Source organism: Chelonia mydas, chromosome 1 (assembly GCF_015237465.2).
Source record: "Chelonia mydas isolate rCheMyd1 chromosome 1, rCheMyd1.pri.v2, whole genome shotgun sequence".
NCBI lineage: Eukaryota > Metazoa > Chordata > Testudines > Cheloniidae > Chelonia > Chelonia mydas.
The window spans coordinates 23,285,932-23,305,254 of record NC_057849.1 but is presented as its reverse complement, the minus strand read 5'-3'; the positions used below and the strand labels follow the sequence as shown (position 1 = coordinate 23,305,254).

Genomic DNA, 19,323 nt, shown 5'->3' with positions numbered 1-19,323 from the left:
GGGGATTCGAGTGCGGCCTCCCGCCGGACAGCACTTATCTCCAGCAGCTCCTGGTTGCTGGATCAGCATGGCTGCCACTAAAGCAGGCTCCCTGCCTACGCCGGCCCCACGCCACACCCAGAAGAGGCCAACAAGCCCCTGCGGCCCCTGTGGGGAGGGGCAGCAGCACGTAGCTCCGCGTGCTGCCCCTCTCTGCAAGCACTACCCCCGCAGCTCCCATTGGGCATAGCTACCCGTTCCCGGGCAATGGTATCTGCAGGGGTAGTGCTTGCAGGCAGAAGCAGCACGCAGAGGGAGACCCCTGCCCCCTTCCAGAAGCAGCATGGGGCCAGGGTAGGCAAGGAGCCTGTCTTAGAAGCTCTGCTGTGCCGCCAGAGATCACGATCGACCAGTTGGTGACCACTGATCTAGAGCTTCAAGTGGTAGTTGGGCACGCCAGACATTTTATAAGTTGGCATTTTTCTATGCACAAGCTGCATGGGAGCCCATGTTTGGTAGCCTTTTCAAAGACAGTCATATAAATTTAATGGGTGCTCAGAGCTGAGCAAAAGCACACTGTAGATGTAAATTGATCTCTTTATGTATGATAGAGGTCTGGACGTGCAGTATAAAAGCAATCTATTTTCAAACATCTTTGTAGAGTGGCCAGATCCACAGGAGAGAAGTGTTGGGGAAGATGGCACAGAGAATGAGGGGGACAAGAGGAATACAACTATTCAGATCCAAAATCAACACCATAATTACAGAAATGAGGTCCCTCAATGATGAGTTACTGAACATCTAAAAACCCTTCCTACCAATATAGAGCAGACACTTTGTATTCTGGATGTAAATTGGGTAAATAACGCAGGGAGCAATGGCAGGCCAGAGGAGTCATAGCATGGATTAGCTAAGCACCTGAGAAGCTATTTGTCTCTACTTGAGCTTCTAAATATGTGTGTCGGGAAGACCCACTGAGAATTACCAAGTGAACAGACAACAAAGTAAGGACACTAGAATGAAAAGTACTATTTATTTTGACAATTGCAGTTTAGGGGCAGTTACTTTTAATACTTAATGTTTATCCAGCCTCTTTTAATGCTTCATGCAACAGGGTGCTGCTCCACAATTAGTGCTCCTAGGCACTACAGTAATACAAAGAACAGATAGAAACAAGGCTCATCATAACAAGACAGTTACATGAATATTGACAGCTTTACTTAATATACCTAAAATCAGCTATATGACTGTCAAATATACTCCTTAAAGGATGCTGTCAATTTACCTTAGGTCAATGGCAAAGGTTTTCCAAAATTAACTGAAGCAAAACTAAAGACAACTGGAACACTAAGCTTGCAGGGTTAATTTTTACCTGAAGCACATTTAAGCACATTACATAGGTGTGTAAAAAATATCAGGACTGCTTAAGAATTCAAAGAGACTGTTTTTGGCCAACATTTCACTTACAAATAATTTTCAACAAATGCTGGCTACACTTAATTGGCTCAGTCAGTCTCCATAATTGACAGAGAGGTGGGCAAACATTTCAGAAATGTAAGCTGTAGATGTTACAAATTGGGACTGTGGCTCACAACTGTCCCCAAATGTGTTCATTTCCGTACCACTAGCCTCCGGCCAGTCACTCTCTCCTTGTCTGTTCACTCTAATTTACTCCCACACAAACTTTTGGAAGATGAAATGTTAGTTATCTCTACTTACCTAACTTATTAACTTGTGGCACCAGAGAAGCAGACAAACAGAGACAATTACATGCTTGGCAGAGAACAAGGCCAGACACGTACATTTCTACTGCTGTGAAGAGGACAGGGCCTAAAGTAGTACTGGAAACAGCACTTGACCACCCACTGATAAAATTAAGAAGATGAAACAGTAGCCACAAAGCACATAGAACAACAGGAGGAACTTACAGTTAGAATACATAAAACGCAGAATTTGATTTTTCTTCACAAAATTTGGATTTTTTTACTCATTGCTGTGAGTTGTTCAAACAACGATCCAGGTTCTGCAAACACCTTACACTTGCGCTTTGCTTTACTCACAAGTGGTAACTCCCACTGAAGCTAATGAGATCACTCACATGGGTAAAGTTAAGAATGGTAAACAAAAATAACAAGGTTGTGCAAAGACTGGTGTGTGAATTTCTCTGTATGGAACAACAAATTTTAACTCAGAAGCAAGCCTGTCATGATTTTCATTCAGTGAAACCATTCAGTGACTGAGAGTGCTGTTACAATTCAGGATTCAGACGTGCCATAAGTCTTACTCATTTTGGATTCACTTTAATATCTTCAAGTTTCCCTCTCTTGTAAGGAAGGATTGCGTGGAGTGTTTTAATCCAATCTTTAAACTGGTATTTTCAAAGGAACCTAAGTGGGTTAGGTGCCCAATGTCCATTAAATGGGTGCTTAATCTACTTAGGCTCCTTTGACAATCCATGCTTAAGATACTGTCAGCCTGACTGTCCTCCTAATTTTACAAATGCAGTTTCCACTGATTCCAATGGGAGCTGCACAGCTGCTATTGATAGAATGATCAACACCCTAAATTTTCTCTTTTAACCTGTCACCACTTGAAACAGCATAAAATCTTGTAAATTTCAATCTCTCTCCTCCCAAATGAAATATCACTATTCACCTAGTCAAATTAGGAATATATCTCATCTGGCCTCACAAGCTACTCCTGGGAAAGTGAAGATACATCTTGCATACATCTATAAGAGAGAGAGAGAGAGAGAGAGTATTTTCTGCACATGTTCCCCAGGATACAGAGGCCTGTAAATTACATAGTTAAAGGTAGGATAAGTATATTTAAAATGAGGAATACAAACTTTTGATGGAAGCAAAGGAGAGGTAAGCAAGAGGCAAGCACATAACTGCCTGAGAAAAAAAATGTACTTAGAAAGGAACAGCAGATACTTCCCAAAATGGAGAAAGGTGGGAGAGAATATCTACAGTTAAGCAGGGAGGACATATCCCAAATGCCCCAAAAATGTACAATGAGGAGAAGGAGAGGCAGGATGCTCATCCCAGATGCATTCCAAAATAAGGAGTAACATACCTTAATCTTGCATCGGAATTCATCCCAGAAGCCTCCCTACCTAAAAAGACCCCTACACACATAGTTTCCTCTTTGGGGAAGGAGTACCTCAGGCACCGGGAATGGTGCCAAATTTCTCCAAAGTCCCCCCATCCCCAACACCCCTGCCTCACCCAGGTGGGTAGCCCCTCAGAAGACAGGGATGACATCCTTGTACCACATGGTTCTCTATCTGCTCCCTGTAGGATCTCCTCCTGATCCTCTCACCAGATAAAGGACGCTGTCATCCCCAGTGCATCCTTGTTCCCCTCACTGTCCCGAAGGTCAAGGGCTTTCTTCCTCCCTTCTCCTCCAACAGAACTCACCCTGGTGACCTCCTCCTCCTCCTCCTGTCCCATTGGCCCTCCCGCCATGTCCCCTGTCCCATTCAGGGCTCACCAAACACAGGGTGCTTTGTTTCCTTCTGCACCCCCCCCGGTCCTGATCCTCTCCGCCCTACTCAGTGTCATCCCCCCAATCCCTGCCCTGTCCCCCCAACCTGCCCACCCTCCTCCCACAACCCCTGCCCATCCTCCCTGCCACACACAAGCCTGGGATTCCCCCCCCCCATCTTCTCCCCCCGCAGCCCCTGCCCATCCTCCCCCCATGTCCATCCTCTCCCCGCCCCCCCGCGGCCACGTCCCTCTCCCCGCCCCCATACCCGGGTCCGGGCTCACCAGGTAGAGGGTGCCGTAGATGCGCAGGGACTCAGCCAGCGCCCCGTGGGTGATGTGCACGAAGGCCTGGCCGCAGTGCGGGTGCCAGGTGTGCCCGATCTCGTAGCAGTTGTGGGGGATGGACTTGCTCAGCGCCGCCATCTTGCCGCGCTCCTGCGACCGCCGGGGAGGGGCGCCGCGGCACCACTAACGCAGGAGAAAGGTCGCGCGGGCAGCTCGCGCGGCCGGGGTTACTCGCGGCCAAACCCGCCCCCAGCGCGGCTCGCGTGAGCCCTGCAGCCAATCAGCGCGTCCCGCGCCCAGGGAGCTGGCGGGATGAGCGGACGGGGGCTTTCAGCGCTTGTGTTCCCCGAGGCCGGCGGCCACCCCGACCGACCGACCGGGCGGGAGGAGGAGCCAGCGGGACCGGAGAGCGAATTCTGCATGGGGAGCGGAGGGGCCGGATCTCTGAATGCGGGCTGGATGGGGAGCTCGGTGCATGGGGGGGGGGGGGGGTGAAAAGGGCTGGATGGGGAGCTCCGTGCATGGCGGGGGGGTGGAAAAGGCTGGATGGAGAGCTCCGTGCATGGCGGGGGGGGGGGTGGAAAAGGCTGGATGGAGAGCTCCGTGCATGGCGGGGGGGGGGGGTGGAAAAGGCTGGATGGGGAGCTCCGTGCATGGCGGGGGGGCGGGGGGTGGAAAAGGCTGGATGGGGAGCTCCGCGCATGGCGGGGGGTGGAAAAGGCTGGATGGGGAGCTCCGTGCATGGCGGGGGGGGGTGGAAAAGGCTGGATGGGGAGCTCCGTGCATGGCGGGGGGGGGGGGTGGTGGAAAGGGCTGGATGGGGAGCTCGGTGCATGGCCGGGGGGGGTGTGTGAAAAGGGCTGGATGGGGAGCTCCGTGCATGGCGGGGGGGGGGGGGGTGGAAAAGGCTGGATGGAGAGCTCCGTGCATGGCGGGGGGGGGGGTGGAAAAGGCTGGATGGGGAGCTCCGTGCATGGCGGGGGGGCGGGGGGTGGAAAAGGCTGGATGGGGAGCTACGTGCATGGCGGGGGGGGGGGGTGGAAAGGGCTGGATGAGGGCGGAGAAAGGGGAATGTTTTGTGCATGTGGGGTGAAGAGGGCTGATTGGGGACTTGGGGAGGTCTGTGCCACCCTCGGTTTTGGAACTCAAGCTGGACCATTATCCCACCCCAACGGCCAGAGCCCTGATTTGTTAGCCTTCTGCCCACCTCCCTGTTCCCTTCCTGGTTAAGTATCTGGGCTGAGGTGGGTATATTTATGGGCAGTCCTTTGTCTATGTTTGTTGTAATTTTTAATGAATGGGATAGGCACCTGGAGCACTACATGGGTGAATACGGATGTACTTTGACAATAAAATAACAGGTGCTCTGTGAATGAGGGACGCGCATGCACTAATAGCAAATGGATAGGGGATTAACTCCTCAACTCACTGTGGCTTTCCAGCCTTGTCAATGTCTGATGCGTTGTATCAACATATAATAGAGACATGACATCATCTGCTCCCTTTACAATGGAACAGCTTGTCATGCAAATGAAATAGCTCAGTAGTTCTCAAACTTTTGTACTGATGACCCCTTTCACATATTTCAGAGTAACAGCCGTGTTAGTCTGTATTCGTAAAAAGAAAAGGAGTACTTGTGGCACCTTAGAGACTAACCAGTTTATTTGAGCATGAGCTTTCGTGAGCTACAGCTCACTTCATCGGATGCATAGCATATCGTGGAAACTGCAGAAGACCTTTCACATAGCAAGCCTCTGAGTGCGGCCTCCCTTATAAATTAAAAACACTTATATATTTAACACCGTTATAAATGCTGGATGCAAAGTGGGGCTTGGGGTGAAGGCTGACAGCTTGCGACACCCCCCCGCCACGGAATAACCCCAGTTTGAGAACCCCTGAAGTAGCAGTAATTTGTTGGGGAGAAAGGTAGATTTAGCTGTGTGTGATTGGGAGAGAGGGGCAGAGAAATTACATTGTTTGATAGTGTCATTTTAATGCAATACATGAAGAATAACTTTGGTTACCAAGGTATGTTTGTTCTTTACAAAACCGGGGTGGTTTATCTGTCATGCTGTCCTCAATTGGTTGTGTTATAACTCTGTCTTTAGTTATTCGTTCATCTGATTCACCTGATTGTGTAATTCCCAGGATCAGCACGAGGGCCTTTTTTAATACTTGTATGATGCTGACTTTCCTCCCGTTGTTTGTGGGTAGGTCTGCACTTAAAATGCTACAGCAGCGCAGCTGCAGCACTTCAGAGAAGATGCTGCTACACCGATGACGGGAGAGCTCCCATCGGTGTAGTTAATCCACCTCTGCAGAAGGTGGTAGCTATGTCGATGGAAGAAGCAGACCCATCAACATAACGCTGTCCATGCTGGGCCTTAAGTCGGTATGAGGCATGTCTCCGCTTGCGAGCTTACAAGCGGCAATATAGCACTGTCCATGTTGGTGCTTTTGTTGGTGTAACCTATGTCACTTAGAGGGGTGGGGTTTTTTCCACACCTCTGAGTGACATAAGTTATACTGACAAAAGTGCTAATGTAGACATATGCTAACTGTGTCGCTCAAGGGTAGTGATACTGATGTAAGGTTTTGTCTATAGTACAGACTTTTACACTGCAGGGAGTTCATTTTCATCTACTCTCTTTAACAGTCTCATCACCTATGTCAGATATAGTCATTACCAAGGGCAGAAACTGACCTTCACTAGAAGCTAATGTACCTAGAACTAAAACCGAAATTCCATTAACTGTCAATAAGTAACAGACTCTTAACTTTGTCACGACTACCCACTAGAAGGAGACACAACCAAATGCACTAAATGAGCAGATTGCATGGCTGACAATGTTAGATTATCTAGTGTCAGGTGTTTAAGGCCCACAGGAGCTCAAATCCAATCTAGAGTGCCATTTTGCAATGAAACATGGCGATACACACACAAACACATGGTCATCATCAGGGATAGAAACAGTAACTTTCAGCAACTGAAGCTACTAAAAGAGCTTATTAAGAGTAAGAGAGTAAGCAGCAGGGCTATTCCATTTCCAGGGGCCACCATCCAGCCAGAAGGATGCATTACAGCTTCCATAAGGAAGGTCTGGGTTGGGTGGTATCCACAAGGGGATCTCCCCTATAAGAAATGCTACACAGTATGTAAAGTGATGGAAGCTCTCTGCTGAGGTCAGAGGAGCCAGTTTTCTAGACTTTGGGCACCATGGTATTGCTGCCCAAATCTCATGTGGAGCAGTACCCCTCGAGAAAGCGAAGTGACTGGCGATGCCCATTGACCTATATTTCCCACCTTAAACACAGCATTTTGCTCTACCCCACTATTTGCAGTCCATCTTAAGTCCTGGAGGCAGTCTTCTGCTCCCATTTTATGGTCCCTGTCACTTCCTCTCCATTATTATTTATGAAGAGTACTCCAGTTTTTCCACCGGGATGTACTGATTCCAGTTCTGTACTCTTGGTATTTAATTGTTTGCTGATCCTAACCAATTATACTACTTTGTTTAATTGCTTGTTTTGGGATCCCCCCTTCCTGTAATAAGGCTGAGAGCTAGCTTCTGTCCTGCAGCAGGTGTGGTAACATGAGTCTCCCTTTCAGCCTGTCTCCTGAATCTGTAACAGGGCTGTTTGTGGTCAAATGGAGTCTCTTTCTCTCTGGTCCTTGCCACCAGCAATATCCCTCCATTATCAGTGTTTTTTAATTGATAGAGTAGGAGATCAAGTCATAAAAACACTTAGCACTAACAGGGCTGCACATTACCAAAGCGCTGTGCAAACATCAGCTAATTACAGGTTTCAGAGTAGCAGCTGTGTTAGTCTGTATCTGCAAAAAGAAAAGGAGGACTTGTGGCATCTTAGAGACTAACAAATTTATTTGAGCATAAGCTTTCGTGAGCAGCTCACGAAAGCTTATGCTCAAATAAATTTGTTAGTCTCTAAGGTGCCACAAGTCCTCCTTTTCTTTTTATCAGCTAATCAGGCTCTCCACCTTTGGAGATCTAAGTTTTCTCTGAGATGTCAGCCGAAGGACATTCTGTTTAACAATAATTTTGTTTATATTGCTGTGTTTTACATTTTCCATATACCTTGCCCTCTTTTTTTTTTTTAAGATAATATCAGTCGCGATAAAAGCAGTACCTTTCAAGTGTAGAGTTTTATCTGCCAAATCCTGACTTCGGAGTAATTAAGAATTCAGAGGCAAGTTAGAGAATAAGTCAGTGTAATAAGAACCTAACAAGCCAGAGAACTGCCTACCTCCAGAGACTCACCAGCAAGGTATCAAATGTCAACACTCAGCCAATGAAACATTAAGAAGCATTACATCATCGGAACAAACTCTTTGGCTGATCCCAACCTTGGCTCCAGCAGCTCTTTCAGACTTCTGTGGACTGTGCCTAAGTCTCCTCTGCATACAAGGTTCATAGCTCACATACATTATATTAATGACTCCTGTCCATCCCTCTGAACTAAGTTTAAACTTGGTAGCATTTGAAGGATATAAATGCTTCTCTTAGATAAGAGGCATATTCTTAAAGAGCTCCATCCCCAAATCCCTCTTTAAATCATATATATCCTGATTTCCTCAGCTCATCCATGATCCTGAACTCTGTCCTCCTTCATATCTTCCCTCTGCAAAACTGCCTGTCACCTTTTATGCTATTTTCTGCAGTCCTGTCCTGCTGTGATTTCATTCACCTCCCTGTCCAAGCCTTCATCGACTCTCATAAGTATTGCAGCTCCTTTATATCTGGCCTTCAAGTCCCACCCGTGCAGCAGTGTGTGGGGAACAGCATTCTTCACTTTGCCCCCTTGTGCAAAAGTCAAGTCAGGAGAAGGCCACCACAGGAGCTGGACAGAAAACAGGCCCCAGGGTGAGATAGGAAGAAAACCTCCCTTTCCATAAAATAATAACCCAAGGGATCAGTAAAAGTTCAATACCCCCATCAAAGTATGGAGTTGGGTCAGTTCCAGAGAGAGAAAAGAACTCCTTTATCCTGTAGTCAACTTCCAGGCCCTTCTTAGGGAGACCTGTGGAATCTAATTCAGCAGGTTACAAGCAATTTGTACAGTCCCAACTAATTCCTGCAAATTATCCATTTATCTGGCACCAACCTCTCCCCATCTCTTCCAGCAAGTTTCCCATTGGGGCAAGAGCCAACTCAGTAGCTCCTACCATCTTCCTTTGCCTATTATTTTAATATTCAGAGAGCACCAACAGAGTGCAAGTAATCACAACTGGGAGAAGAGTTGCGCCACACCATCATGAATGGGAAGGGAAGTGGTCTGCAAGGCAGATGTTGGCCATGCCAGAAAAGTTTGAAAATTACAGTACCCTATTTAATTTGATACTAATGGTTTGTTTTACCCTTCCCCATAATTTTTCATTCTCAATGAACTGCAGGCTGTACTGAAAACACAACCACATTATAGATGGAAGGATGTTTTGGCTCAGGGATAGGGAAGGACCAAGGCTTTTGGTATCAGGAAGGTGTAGGAGGCATTTTGGGTTTGTGGAATAAGCTGGATGTTGAAATGCTCAGCAGTGAAATAAGCGATGGTCACATAAACACCACCCTATACCGGAAACCTACCGACCGCTATACTTACCTACATCCCTCCAGCTTTCATCCAGACCACACCACATAATCCATTGTCTACAGCCAAGCTCTAAGATACAACCATATTTGCTCCAACCCCTCAGACAGAGACAAACACCTACAAGATCTCTATCAAGTGTTCTTACAACTACAATACCCACCTGCTGAAGTCAAGAAACAGATTGACAGAGCCAGAAGAGTACCCAGAAGTCACCTACTACAGGACAGGTCCAACAAAGAAAGTAACAGATCACCTTCAACCCCCAACTAAAACCTCTCCAGCGCATTATCAAAGATCTACAACCTATCGTGAAGGACGATCCCTCACTCTCACAGATTTTGGGAGACAGGCCAGTCCTCGCTTACAGACAGCCCCCCAACCTGAAGCAAATATTCACCAGCAACCACACAACAAAAACAGTAACCCAGGAACCTATACTTGTAACAAAGCCCATTGCCAACTCTGTCCACGTATCTATTCAAGGGACACCATCGTAGGACCTAATCACATCAGCCACACTATCAGAGGCTCGTTTACCTGCACATCTACCAATGTGATATGTGCCAGCAATGCCCCTCTGCCATGTACATTGGCCAAAGCGGACAGTCTCTATGCAAAAGAATAAATAGACACAAATCAGACGTCAAGAATTGTAACATTCAAAAACCAGTCGGAGAACATTTCAACCTCCCTGGACACTCAATTACAGACCTAAAAGTCACAATTATTCAACAAAAAAACTTCAAAAACAGACTCCAACGAGAAACAGCAGAACTGGAATTAATCTGCAAACTGGACACCATTAAATTAGGCTTGAATAAAGACTGGGAGTGGATGAGTCATTACACTAACTAAAAACTGTTTCCCCATGCTAATTTTCCCCCTGCTGTTACACCTTCTGCTCAACTGTTTGAAATGGGCCATCCTGATTATCACTACAAAAGGTTTTGTTTTGTTTTTTGCTCCTGCTGATAATAGCTCACCTTCATCGATTGGTCTCGTTAAGAGTTGGTATGGCAACCCCATTTTTCATGTTCTCTGTGTGTGTATATATATATATATATATATATATATATATATATATATATGTATATATAATCTTGCTACTGTATTTTTAGCCCACAAAAGCTTATGCTCAAATAAATTTGTTAGTCTCTAAGGTGCCACAAGTACTCCTCATTCTTTCTGCTGATACAGACTAACTCGGCTACCACTCTGAAACCAGTGTTGATACTGAAATTTACATATTCAGCTTTCAAATAGAGGTGACTGGGGCAGTTCATGCTACTCAGAGCTATTAACAATGGCTGTTTGCAGATTCAAGGGCTTGTCTACATGGGAAGTTTACACCCGTATAAGCTAAGGCCAGATCTACACTCACAGTGTTTAGCCAGTATAATTGTGGTTGGACGTGTGAAAAACATCACACACACACCCCAAACCAGCATGGCTCTGCCAGCAAACACCCCGATGTAAAGGCAACTTATACCAGCAAAAGAGTCCTTTTGTCAGTATAATTTATGTCATTTGGGGATGTGGTTTAACTAGACCAGCAAATATAAGCTGTTTCTCTGTGAGGGAGTTTGCTGGCAGTGCTGCACCAGTATAGCTCTACTAGGAAAGCCATTGTAGTGTAGACTCCCCGTACACTACAGATTTCTGCCGGCAAGGCTTTGTCCATTAAGGGTGTGAAGAGGTGTGATCTGTGACTGACATAGCTGTGCCAGAGGTAATCCCTAGTGTGGATGCAATTATACCAGCAAAGCAGCACTTTTACTGGTTGTAATGCTGTATGATTGAAATATGACCATTTATATCCTTGGTTTTGCCACAGTTAGACAATTGCAACGTATTTTGTACAAAGTGTGTCATGTAAGGTGCCAATGGAAAAGTTATGATGCGTAAATAAGATCATCCTGTTTAAATCCATGTATCCTCACTGTATCTGAAGTTATTTACATCCAGTCTAGCCAGCCCATTCAAGCTGGATGCCCCATTAAGGACACTTCACTCTAACAGTGGGCCATGGAAGAAACTCATTCCACCCAGATAGCTCATCAAGCCGTGACAGACATGTGATATGCTTGTGTGACCCTAGACTCCAATTTGTGCCAGTAACTTTCCACAAACTGGGCTGTGAGCTTTGTTTGAAAGAGTGAATTTCCAGGCACATGACTCCATCTTGCCTCTCTCCTGCCCTGATTTTCTGGACTGGATTTACAGCTAAAAGTAGCATACTGAACTATGGACTGAGGACCTTCCAGTCTTTCGGAAGTTACCGGAGAGACTTTACAAGCCAGTAGTCTATAACATCACTGCTATAAACCTGATATAAGGACATTGCAATTATTGTATGTATATGATCTATTAACTCTCTTCTTTTATTAGTAAACCTTTAGATTTTAGTTACTAAAGGATTGGCAGTAGTGTGATTATTGGGTAAGATCTGAGTTATATATTGATCTGGCTAAGTGGCTGATCTCTTGAGATTGGAAGGACCCTATATGTGATTAAATTGGTTTTCAGTAACCACTCATCATAGAGTCCAGCGTCTGGGTGGGGAGACAAAGGCTGAACTGCCTAAGAAGACTGCATTTTTTACTTCTTGTTAACCAGTGTGGTAAGACAGAAGTTTATTTTTGCTACTGGCTTGGTATAATCTAATGATAGAATAACCACATGATTGCGATGAGTCTGCCCTATTTTTCAGCAGTTTGTCCTGAATCTGGCATTCTCAGCTGTGACCCACTGAGGCACGGTGACACTGATACAGCTTGTTTCACTCATGGGGGTCGATTTACTATACCAGTACAAACCACAGCTTTGAGCTGTGTTTGTATCCACACTCAGAGCACTTCGCAAGTATAGTACACTAGTATTCCTAAAAAGTCCCTAGTGTAGATATGGCCTAACGTGTCCATTTTAACCAGTATACTGATATAACCCCCTTTATGGACCCTCGTATTCAAGTATAAGAGGACCTTTTTCAGTTTATCTTATGTCACTTGGGGGACAGAGGGGAGTTAAGCTAAACTGAAAAAAGCCACTCTTATACTGGAATAAGACTGTTTGTACAATGGTCTATACTGGTTTAACTATAATGATATCAGTGGTAAACTTTTCCTGTGTAGACAAGCCCCCCAGGAAGACAGCCCTGCATTGATTTGTGCTCTATTCACATTCACAAACAAAAGAGCTCGGAACTTCAGATTTTGGGTGGTTTTGTTAGTCTCAGAACTCAACCATTTCACTAAGGGTGGGTTCTGTGGCAAATTGATCAGCTACAAAATTGTGGCGTACATTGGGTTTATATCATATTGTCTTAAATATACGGTTAGTATGACAAAGACTAAACAAACTACAGTTGTGTTGCACAGCTCTCTTTCAGCTGGGCTAGCAGTTTGAAGAGACTCTATTAGTTTTCTTTCCCTGGCAGGGCAGGTGGCCATGTAGGGGAAGTTAAGGCTATAACAGTTGGGCTGGTGGTGTGAGGGATTCTGCATGCCACCTCAGTGTATGGAGCTGAAGCTGCTAGCTAATTGGATCAAAATAAGATGAGGAAAGAGAGGAATGAGATCATCCAAAAGAAGAACTGAACCTCGCTAGAGGTTTTGAATTCCAAATGTATGGGGCCTGGGATTCCTTCCATGGAAACATTTTTAAATGTTGAATCAATCTGGAAGTATTTTAAGTAAGAAGAAATATGACACCCTTGCCTCTTTTCCCCTGTGATACTTTCAAATTTGGGGTCTTTTCTGTTCTGTATTTGTTTTTCTACCTTGATTAGGTGATTCAGCTCTTCCCTATTATGCATGCTCAGTTCAGTGCCTGAATTGGCTCTTCTGGGGGTAGCTACTCTTGCCTTTAACTGATAAGAGATGCTGTTTCTAGCAGAATGGTTTCTCAGTCTTATCTTCCCTTTTTTCTGCTATCATCTCTGTTTCTTTCTCCTTTTATGTTTTGTTCTCTCCCCAACTCCAGTGTCTTTCCACTTACCCTTATCTTTAAAATGCTTGGAGAGCCTGACATGAAAGATTGTATAAGTGCTAAGCACATTGTTATGGGCCAAATTCATCCCTGATGTTACTCCACTGAAGTAATTTGATATATGCGTGTGTGTGTTTATGTGTATACCCATGGGTAAAATAGGGCAGACTCACCCCAATCATGTGGTTATTCTATCATTAGATTATACCAAGCCAGTAGCAAAAATAAACTTCTGTCTCACCACACTGGTTAACAAGAAGTAAAAAATGCAGTCTCCTTAGGCATTCCAGCCTTTGTTTCCCCACCCAGACACTGGACTCTATGATGAGTGGTTACTGAAAACCAATTTCATCAAGTATAGGATCCTTCCAATCTCAAGAGATCAGCCATTTAGCCAGGTCAATATATAACTCAGATCTTACTTATAATCACACTGCTGCTAATCTTCTTCAGTAAGCAACAAACTAATAAGAAAAGAAAAGATGTTTTAGTCTTTTCCTGAAAGATGGTAGAGACATAATCTGGAGAATGAGAAGAGAGCATTCCAGAGGAGAGCTGTAGGCCCTCAATAGAGAAGGCCTGGAATTCCATCCTATCTATATACATACCTAGGAACAGTCAACCTCACCTACCTGTTTCTTGTCAGGACCAAGGTACGATATTGTGACAGCTATGTAGGAAACAAATTGTAAGCTGATAATAAAGGAAATCATTTCTATTTGCACCTATCTCTAATGCTTGGGAAGTCAGTGGAAGTTAAATGAACTGTATCTTTACAGATTGTCCTCCAGGGAAATAGGGACTTCTTAAGGAAGAAATTTCAACCTTCACCTTTCAGTTTACACCTATAATCAGTCTAGATTATAGGTGTAAACCTGTTCACATTATTTGAGCATGTTTTCTTGGTTGCTTGCAATTGTGCATGTTACTTGTTCATTTTTAGTAGGGAATGGTCTCAAAATACCCTTGTGTCTGCTTATATTTAAAAGGTAAGGGAATTAACTGGAATGTTTCCCATTTTCCAGATGTAATATTTTCCAAAATAAATATGGGGTGAACTGTGGGATAATATCATGTGAACATTTTGAGTCACACAGTAATATCCTGCAGTTTGTAGAAACCTGGATTTTTTCCAAAAATATATTTGTAGTCTTTCTTACAGGGATACTGTATTTAATAACAAGAAAATAGAGTCATAGTGCCAGCCACACTGATATTGCCACACAAACCAGGACATGATATTGGGTCAATTTTATACCTGCTCTAATTCTATTGGCTTCAATAAAGTTGCACACAACTGAATCTGGCCTATTAAGATGATGTGCTATTGGTCCAGTAGCTGGTATTGTTCTCTTAGTCGCTTGGCTAGATTGAACCATAAAGTCTTTAATTAACAATTAAGTTCAATCCTGGATAAATAGTAAAGGACAGTGTGATGTGTACCATCACAAGAGAAGCCTGGGGCAGGAATTCTGACCCAGAGAGTCACAACTTTTCCTTTGACCCTCTCTTCCCTCCAAGGAAGTAGTTTACTGTAGCCATGAAAAGGGTGCAGGTTACTTCCTCCCTTGTACTAGCTCAGCTCTGTTGGACACTCTTCCCCACTAGGATGACCAGACAGTAAATGTGAAAATCGGGAGGATGGTGGGGGATAACAGGAGCCTATATAAGAAAAACATCCAAAAATCAGGACTGTCCCTATAAAATCAGGACATCTGGTCACCCTATTCCCCACCCAGCTGCTTGGTGGGGCAGTGTCACTGCCATGTTTGATACTCCCTCCCACTTGCCGATACTCTGCCTTTGCTTTATTCAGATCCCTCCTAAAAACCCATTTCTACAGCATCACCTACTAAAATTGAACTTGTTCTATGATGGAAAAAAGTGTACCACCAAGATGCATGTCTAATCTGCCAAATCTGAATAACCTCATAATCATATCTGTGGCGCCATATCCTTCCTCCACACTCCCCTTTCCTGTATTTGTTTTATCAAGTTAATCATTTAGAGCCAGATGGTGATCTGTCATGCATGCCCTCAATACCCTTAGATTCCCGTGCACCGGCGGGTAGTAGCTCAGGTAACAACAGTAGTGTTCATAGGGCCACAACATTCATTTCCTCACTGTCCATAATGTGGGTGGGAAGGAACAGAGCTTCAGCTCCATCCACAACCTGCTGATCAGCACAGCTGCATCGTCATGGTAAGGGTCATATGCTGTGCCAGGTGTAGTGTTGATGCAGAATATACCCCCCAATGCAGGGGAGAGAGAACCAGCAGAGGAGTCTTTGAGTCACAATTTGTTTCCCAGTCTGCTTTTGCAGCAGTGCTACAATTTCTTTCTTTGATTCATGTCCACCAGCTCAGCAGCAACAATGGGGCCACACAAAGTCTTTGGACCACTTTCTGGCTTGTACCAGCTTCACAGCCTTGTTCATCTTTAAACCTTTTTGTTCTATGTCTTTCTTCACCGTGTCTACCCAATGCATCTTCAGTTTCCCTCTGTTTCTAGTTCCTTGTACTCTGGGATGTATCACCTTGTATTGTATCCTTTTTGGGTCCATTTCTGACACAAATTCACAACTTGGCAGTCTTTTTTTAATCTTCTGCAACAGCGTAATTTCTTGCCCAAGCTGTTTTCTTATCACTTATCACATTTATTTTCTGCAGTCTTGGTGCTCTCAATATTCCCCTCAGCTAGTTCATTGCTTTCCTCACACTCCAACGCTCCAATCCATACAGCAGTATCAGCACAGAAGTTGTCTCAAATGTCTTTAGCTTTCCAAATATTGCAGGGTTTTCCAAATGTTGTAGCAGCTAATAGGATTCTTCTTATGTCATATCTTCACAGTTCCCATTCTTTGACACTAGTCTTCCAATGTACATGCAATTTTCCACTTGTTCTAGTTCTTTGTCACCAACTTTGATCTTTACATCGTCCTCTTGTCTTCCAATTGCCGTAATTTTTGTCTTCTCCATACTGATCTTCAGTCCAAATTTTCCATTTTCCCAGACTCTCTACCTTGTCAGTTGTTCTCTGTACGTCCTCCTTGGGCAATTCGATAAGGTCAATGTCATCTGTGTCTAAGGTTATTCACTGTGCTCCCACTCAACATCACTCATCTCATTTCACCTCTCAGTGCTACCGTCAATACTGCTATCAGTACCCAGTTGAAGAAATCTGGTGATAGCATGCATCTTTGTCTCACTTCTGTGGTCGTCCACCAGCTTCTTGTCTGCTCTCATCGCACTCATCAACTTGCTGTAGCCGTTCTCTATCGGCTTAATCAGTTGGTTGGGGATGCCACAACCCTTTATGCCAAATGCTATCACAAACCAGGCTGACGTCTACAAAGTTACAATAACAGGTTTGGTTGTGTTCTATGTACTTCTCTAATATGTCTTATCACAAATAACTGATCTATTGTACCTCCAGTCTGTTCCTCTGCAAGCACCACTTCCATGTACCTCTTCATTCTCCTCTGCAATATCTTGGTGAATGCTTTTCCTGGCACAACATGGTGACCCAAACATAGGGCTCATAGCAAACTGTGATTGAGCCCTTAAATCCGAGGTAGGCAAACTATGGCCCGTGGGCCACATCCGGCCTGCAAGACTGTCCTGCCTGGCCTTTGAGCTCCCGGCCAGGCAGGCTAGCCCCCAGCCCCTCTCCTGCTGTCCCCTCTCCCCCGCAGCCTCAGCTCGCCGTGCCGCCAGCACTCTGGGTGGCGGGGTTGCGAGCTCCTGCTGGGTAGCGCAGCGGCATGACTGGCTCTGGCCAGGTGGCGCAGCTGCCAGTCCCACTGCTCTGAGCGGCATGGTAAGGGGGTGGGGAGCGGGGAACTTGGATAGGGGCAGGGAGTTCCGGGGGGCAGTCAGGGGACAGGGAGCAGGGGGCATTCGAATGGGGCAGACGTTCTGGGGGGGGCAGTCAGGGGATGGGGAACAGTGGGGTTGGATAGGTGTAGGAGTCTCAGGGGGGGCTGTCAGGGGACATGGTATCACTTTTCCACCACCACCCCCCGCCACCTCCTTCCATGGAAGCCCCTCCATGCATATTCTGTGTATTTGGCACTCTCTTTTATTTGATGAGGAAGAGGAGCGGTGGGATTGTTTTATGCATATTCTTGCTCTGCTCTGTCAAAATCCCACGAGGGAGACTTTTGACCCAAGAATCAGTGCTGTCTTTAGAACAAGGTCCTGATATCCGTGGGTCTGGGTTCATGGGTCCTGTACAATGAAGCAGCATTCCCCCAATGGGATGAAGTTCAAGGATATTGATTCAGTTCTGAGTCAGAAACTGAGTTCTTGGAGGCAGAGCTATCTTTTACTGAATCACTAATACCACTTCCAGCAGTCCCTCCTGCAAACCTCTTCTCATATCCTTTACTTGACATGATAGAGGGGTTCTTGCTGGACTCATGGTTTTGAATCCTGGCAAGCCTAGTTCATCCCTTCCTCATTCTGAGGTAGATACACTGAGTTCCATGCTGCATGTGAGCCTTTCAGAAAAGACCTTAAACTGAAGTCCTGTCTGATTTGCAAGGAAGGAAGTCTTAAGTGGAGAGGGTTGCCTCATTTTTATGGTCAAAATCTCCCCTAGTCTCCAGTTCTGTGCTGCACTCAGTCTTAGAGATTGGCTGCATTTTAGTGGCACAGGGGATGATTCCTGTATGTAATTAGAGACCAATTCTCCCTTGCTTTGCCCCGTGAACTTCAAAAGAAGAGAGACCTTTGTACACTGGCATATTCCATAGGTGATTCCTCCATATGTGGAATTCTTGCATGTTCCCCCTCTCGTCAATTGTGCAATGATTTCATCCTCTCATACAGTAGCCTGCAAATTCCATCTTTGGCTAATAAGAGGCTTTGTTTCTTGGTCTGTATGTTTTGGTTGAAACCCAGATTTCTCTGTTTTTGTAGTCACATTTTTCACAAGCTTTAAAAAAAAAATCTGGGGTCAAAATAATCACCTGAACATCTTGTATTATTTCCACCACCCAGGAATTGAAGTACCACAGTAATACCCGTTCTCATGTTATTTTGGCCCCATGAAAGACTCCCTGAGGATTTAAAAATGCCTCTGAACAATACAAACGTAAACACGAGAATTCATATCCATGCTTATTGTTTTCCAACCTCCTGTCTAGGTCTAAAGTTATTAGAGGAATTGTCAGCCTACAACTATAAATGATACGGTTTCAAAAGGTTTCAGAGTAGCAGCCGAGTTAGTCTGAATGCATCCGATGAAGTGAGCTGTAGCTCACGAAAGCTTATGCTCAAATAAATTTGTTAGTCTCTAAGGTGCCACAAGTCCTCCTTTTCTTTTTGGTTTCAAAAGGAGAGATTATTGCACGCTCAATTGTATGTGATGCAGTAATAATGATACAATCTTACAATTGTGCCTTTCCTGCCAAAATGCTTTACGTTGCAAGAATGCCAGAGTGATAAGCACTATATCAAAAGCTAAAATACAGACAGACTCTTTTACCAGACTTGTTTGGAGCTAGTGCAGTTACAAGGAACATGGAATGCTTGTGAAACATTCTGAGCACTTTTGTGAACACACAAAGGGATACATGCGGGACTACAAAGTGTTCTCACCACCATTTCAAGTGCTTGAATGAGTTTTGCAAAGGCATAAAGGCTCTAGCACAGAAAGGCCTTCAGTGGGTGTAACAGTGACCTGTAAGATTAATTTACCAATTTTAATGCTAATTAGATGTTGCCCCAAAACTGGTCAAACATGTCCTACTCAGAACCTAGAATCAAGTCTCAGGGTTTGTCTTCACACAAAAGTTGTGCCACTTTAATTATACCAGAAAAGTTAAAGTGGTCCAACCCCCTCGCATTGACTGAGTGATATTGGTATAAGGTACCTTATACCAGCGCAGCTATTTCTATAGGAGAAGGGGAATAATCTATACTGAAATAAGGCACCTTTGTACCAGTTTAACTGCATCCACACTAG

The 19,323-nt window shown here is 44.9% G+C and overlaps 1 protein-coding gene across 2 annotated transcripts in view; it reads right to left on the bottom strand.

The window, feature by feature from the left end:
- The window catches only part of TMEM135 (transmembrane protein 135), a 371,662-nt gene extending 367,530 nt beyond the window's left edge, over nucleotides 1-4,132 (bottom strand). The window contains exon 1 of one of the 2 annotated variants that reach the window (XM_007068579.4): nucleotides 3,753-4,132. In XM_007068579.4, coding sequence (XP_007068641.1) covers nucleotides 3,753-3,893 — 141 coding nt within the window. In that variant the 5' untranslated portion in view covers nucleotides 3,894-4,132. The remainder of the gene's footprint in view (nucleotides 1-3,752) is intronic. The other variant, XM_043528656.1, reaches the window with a different exon arrangement.
- Between the last annotated feature and the right edge of the window lie 15,191 nt (nucleotides 4,133-19,323).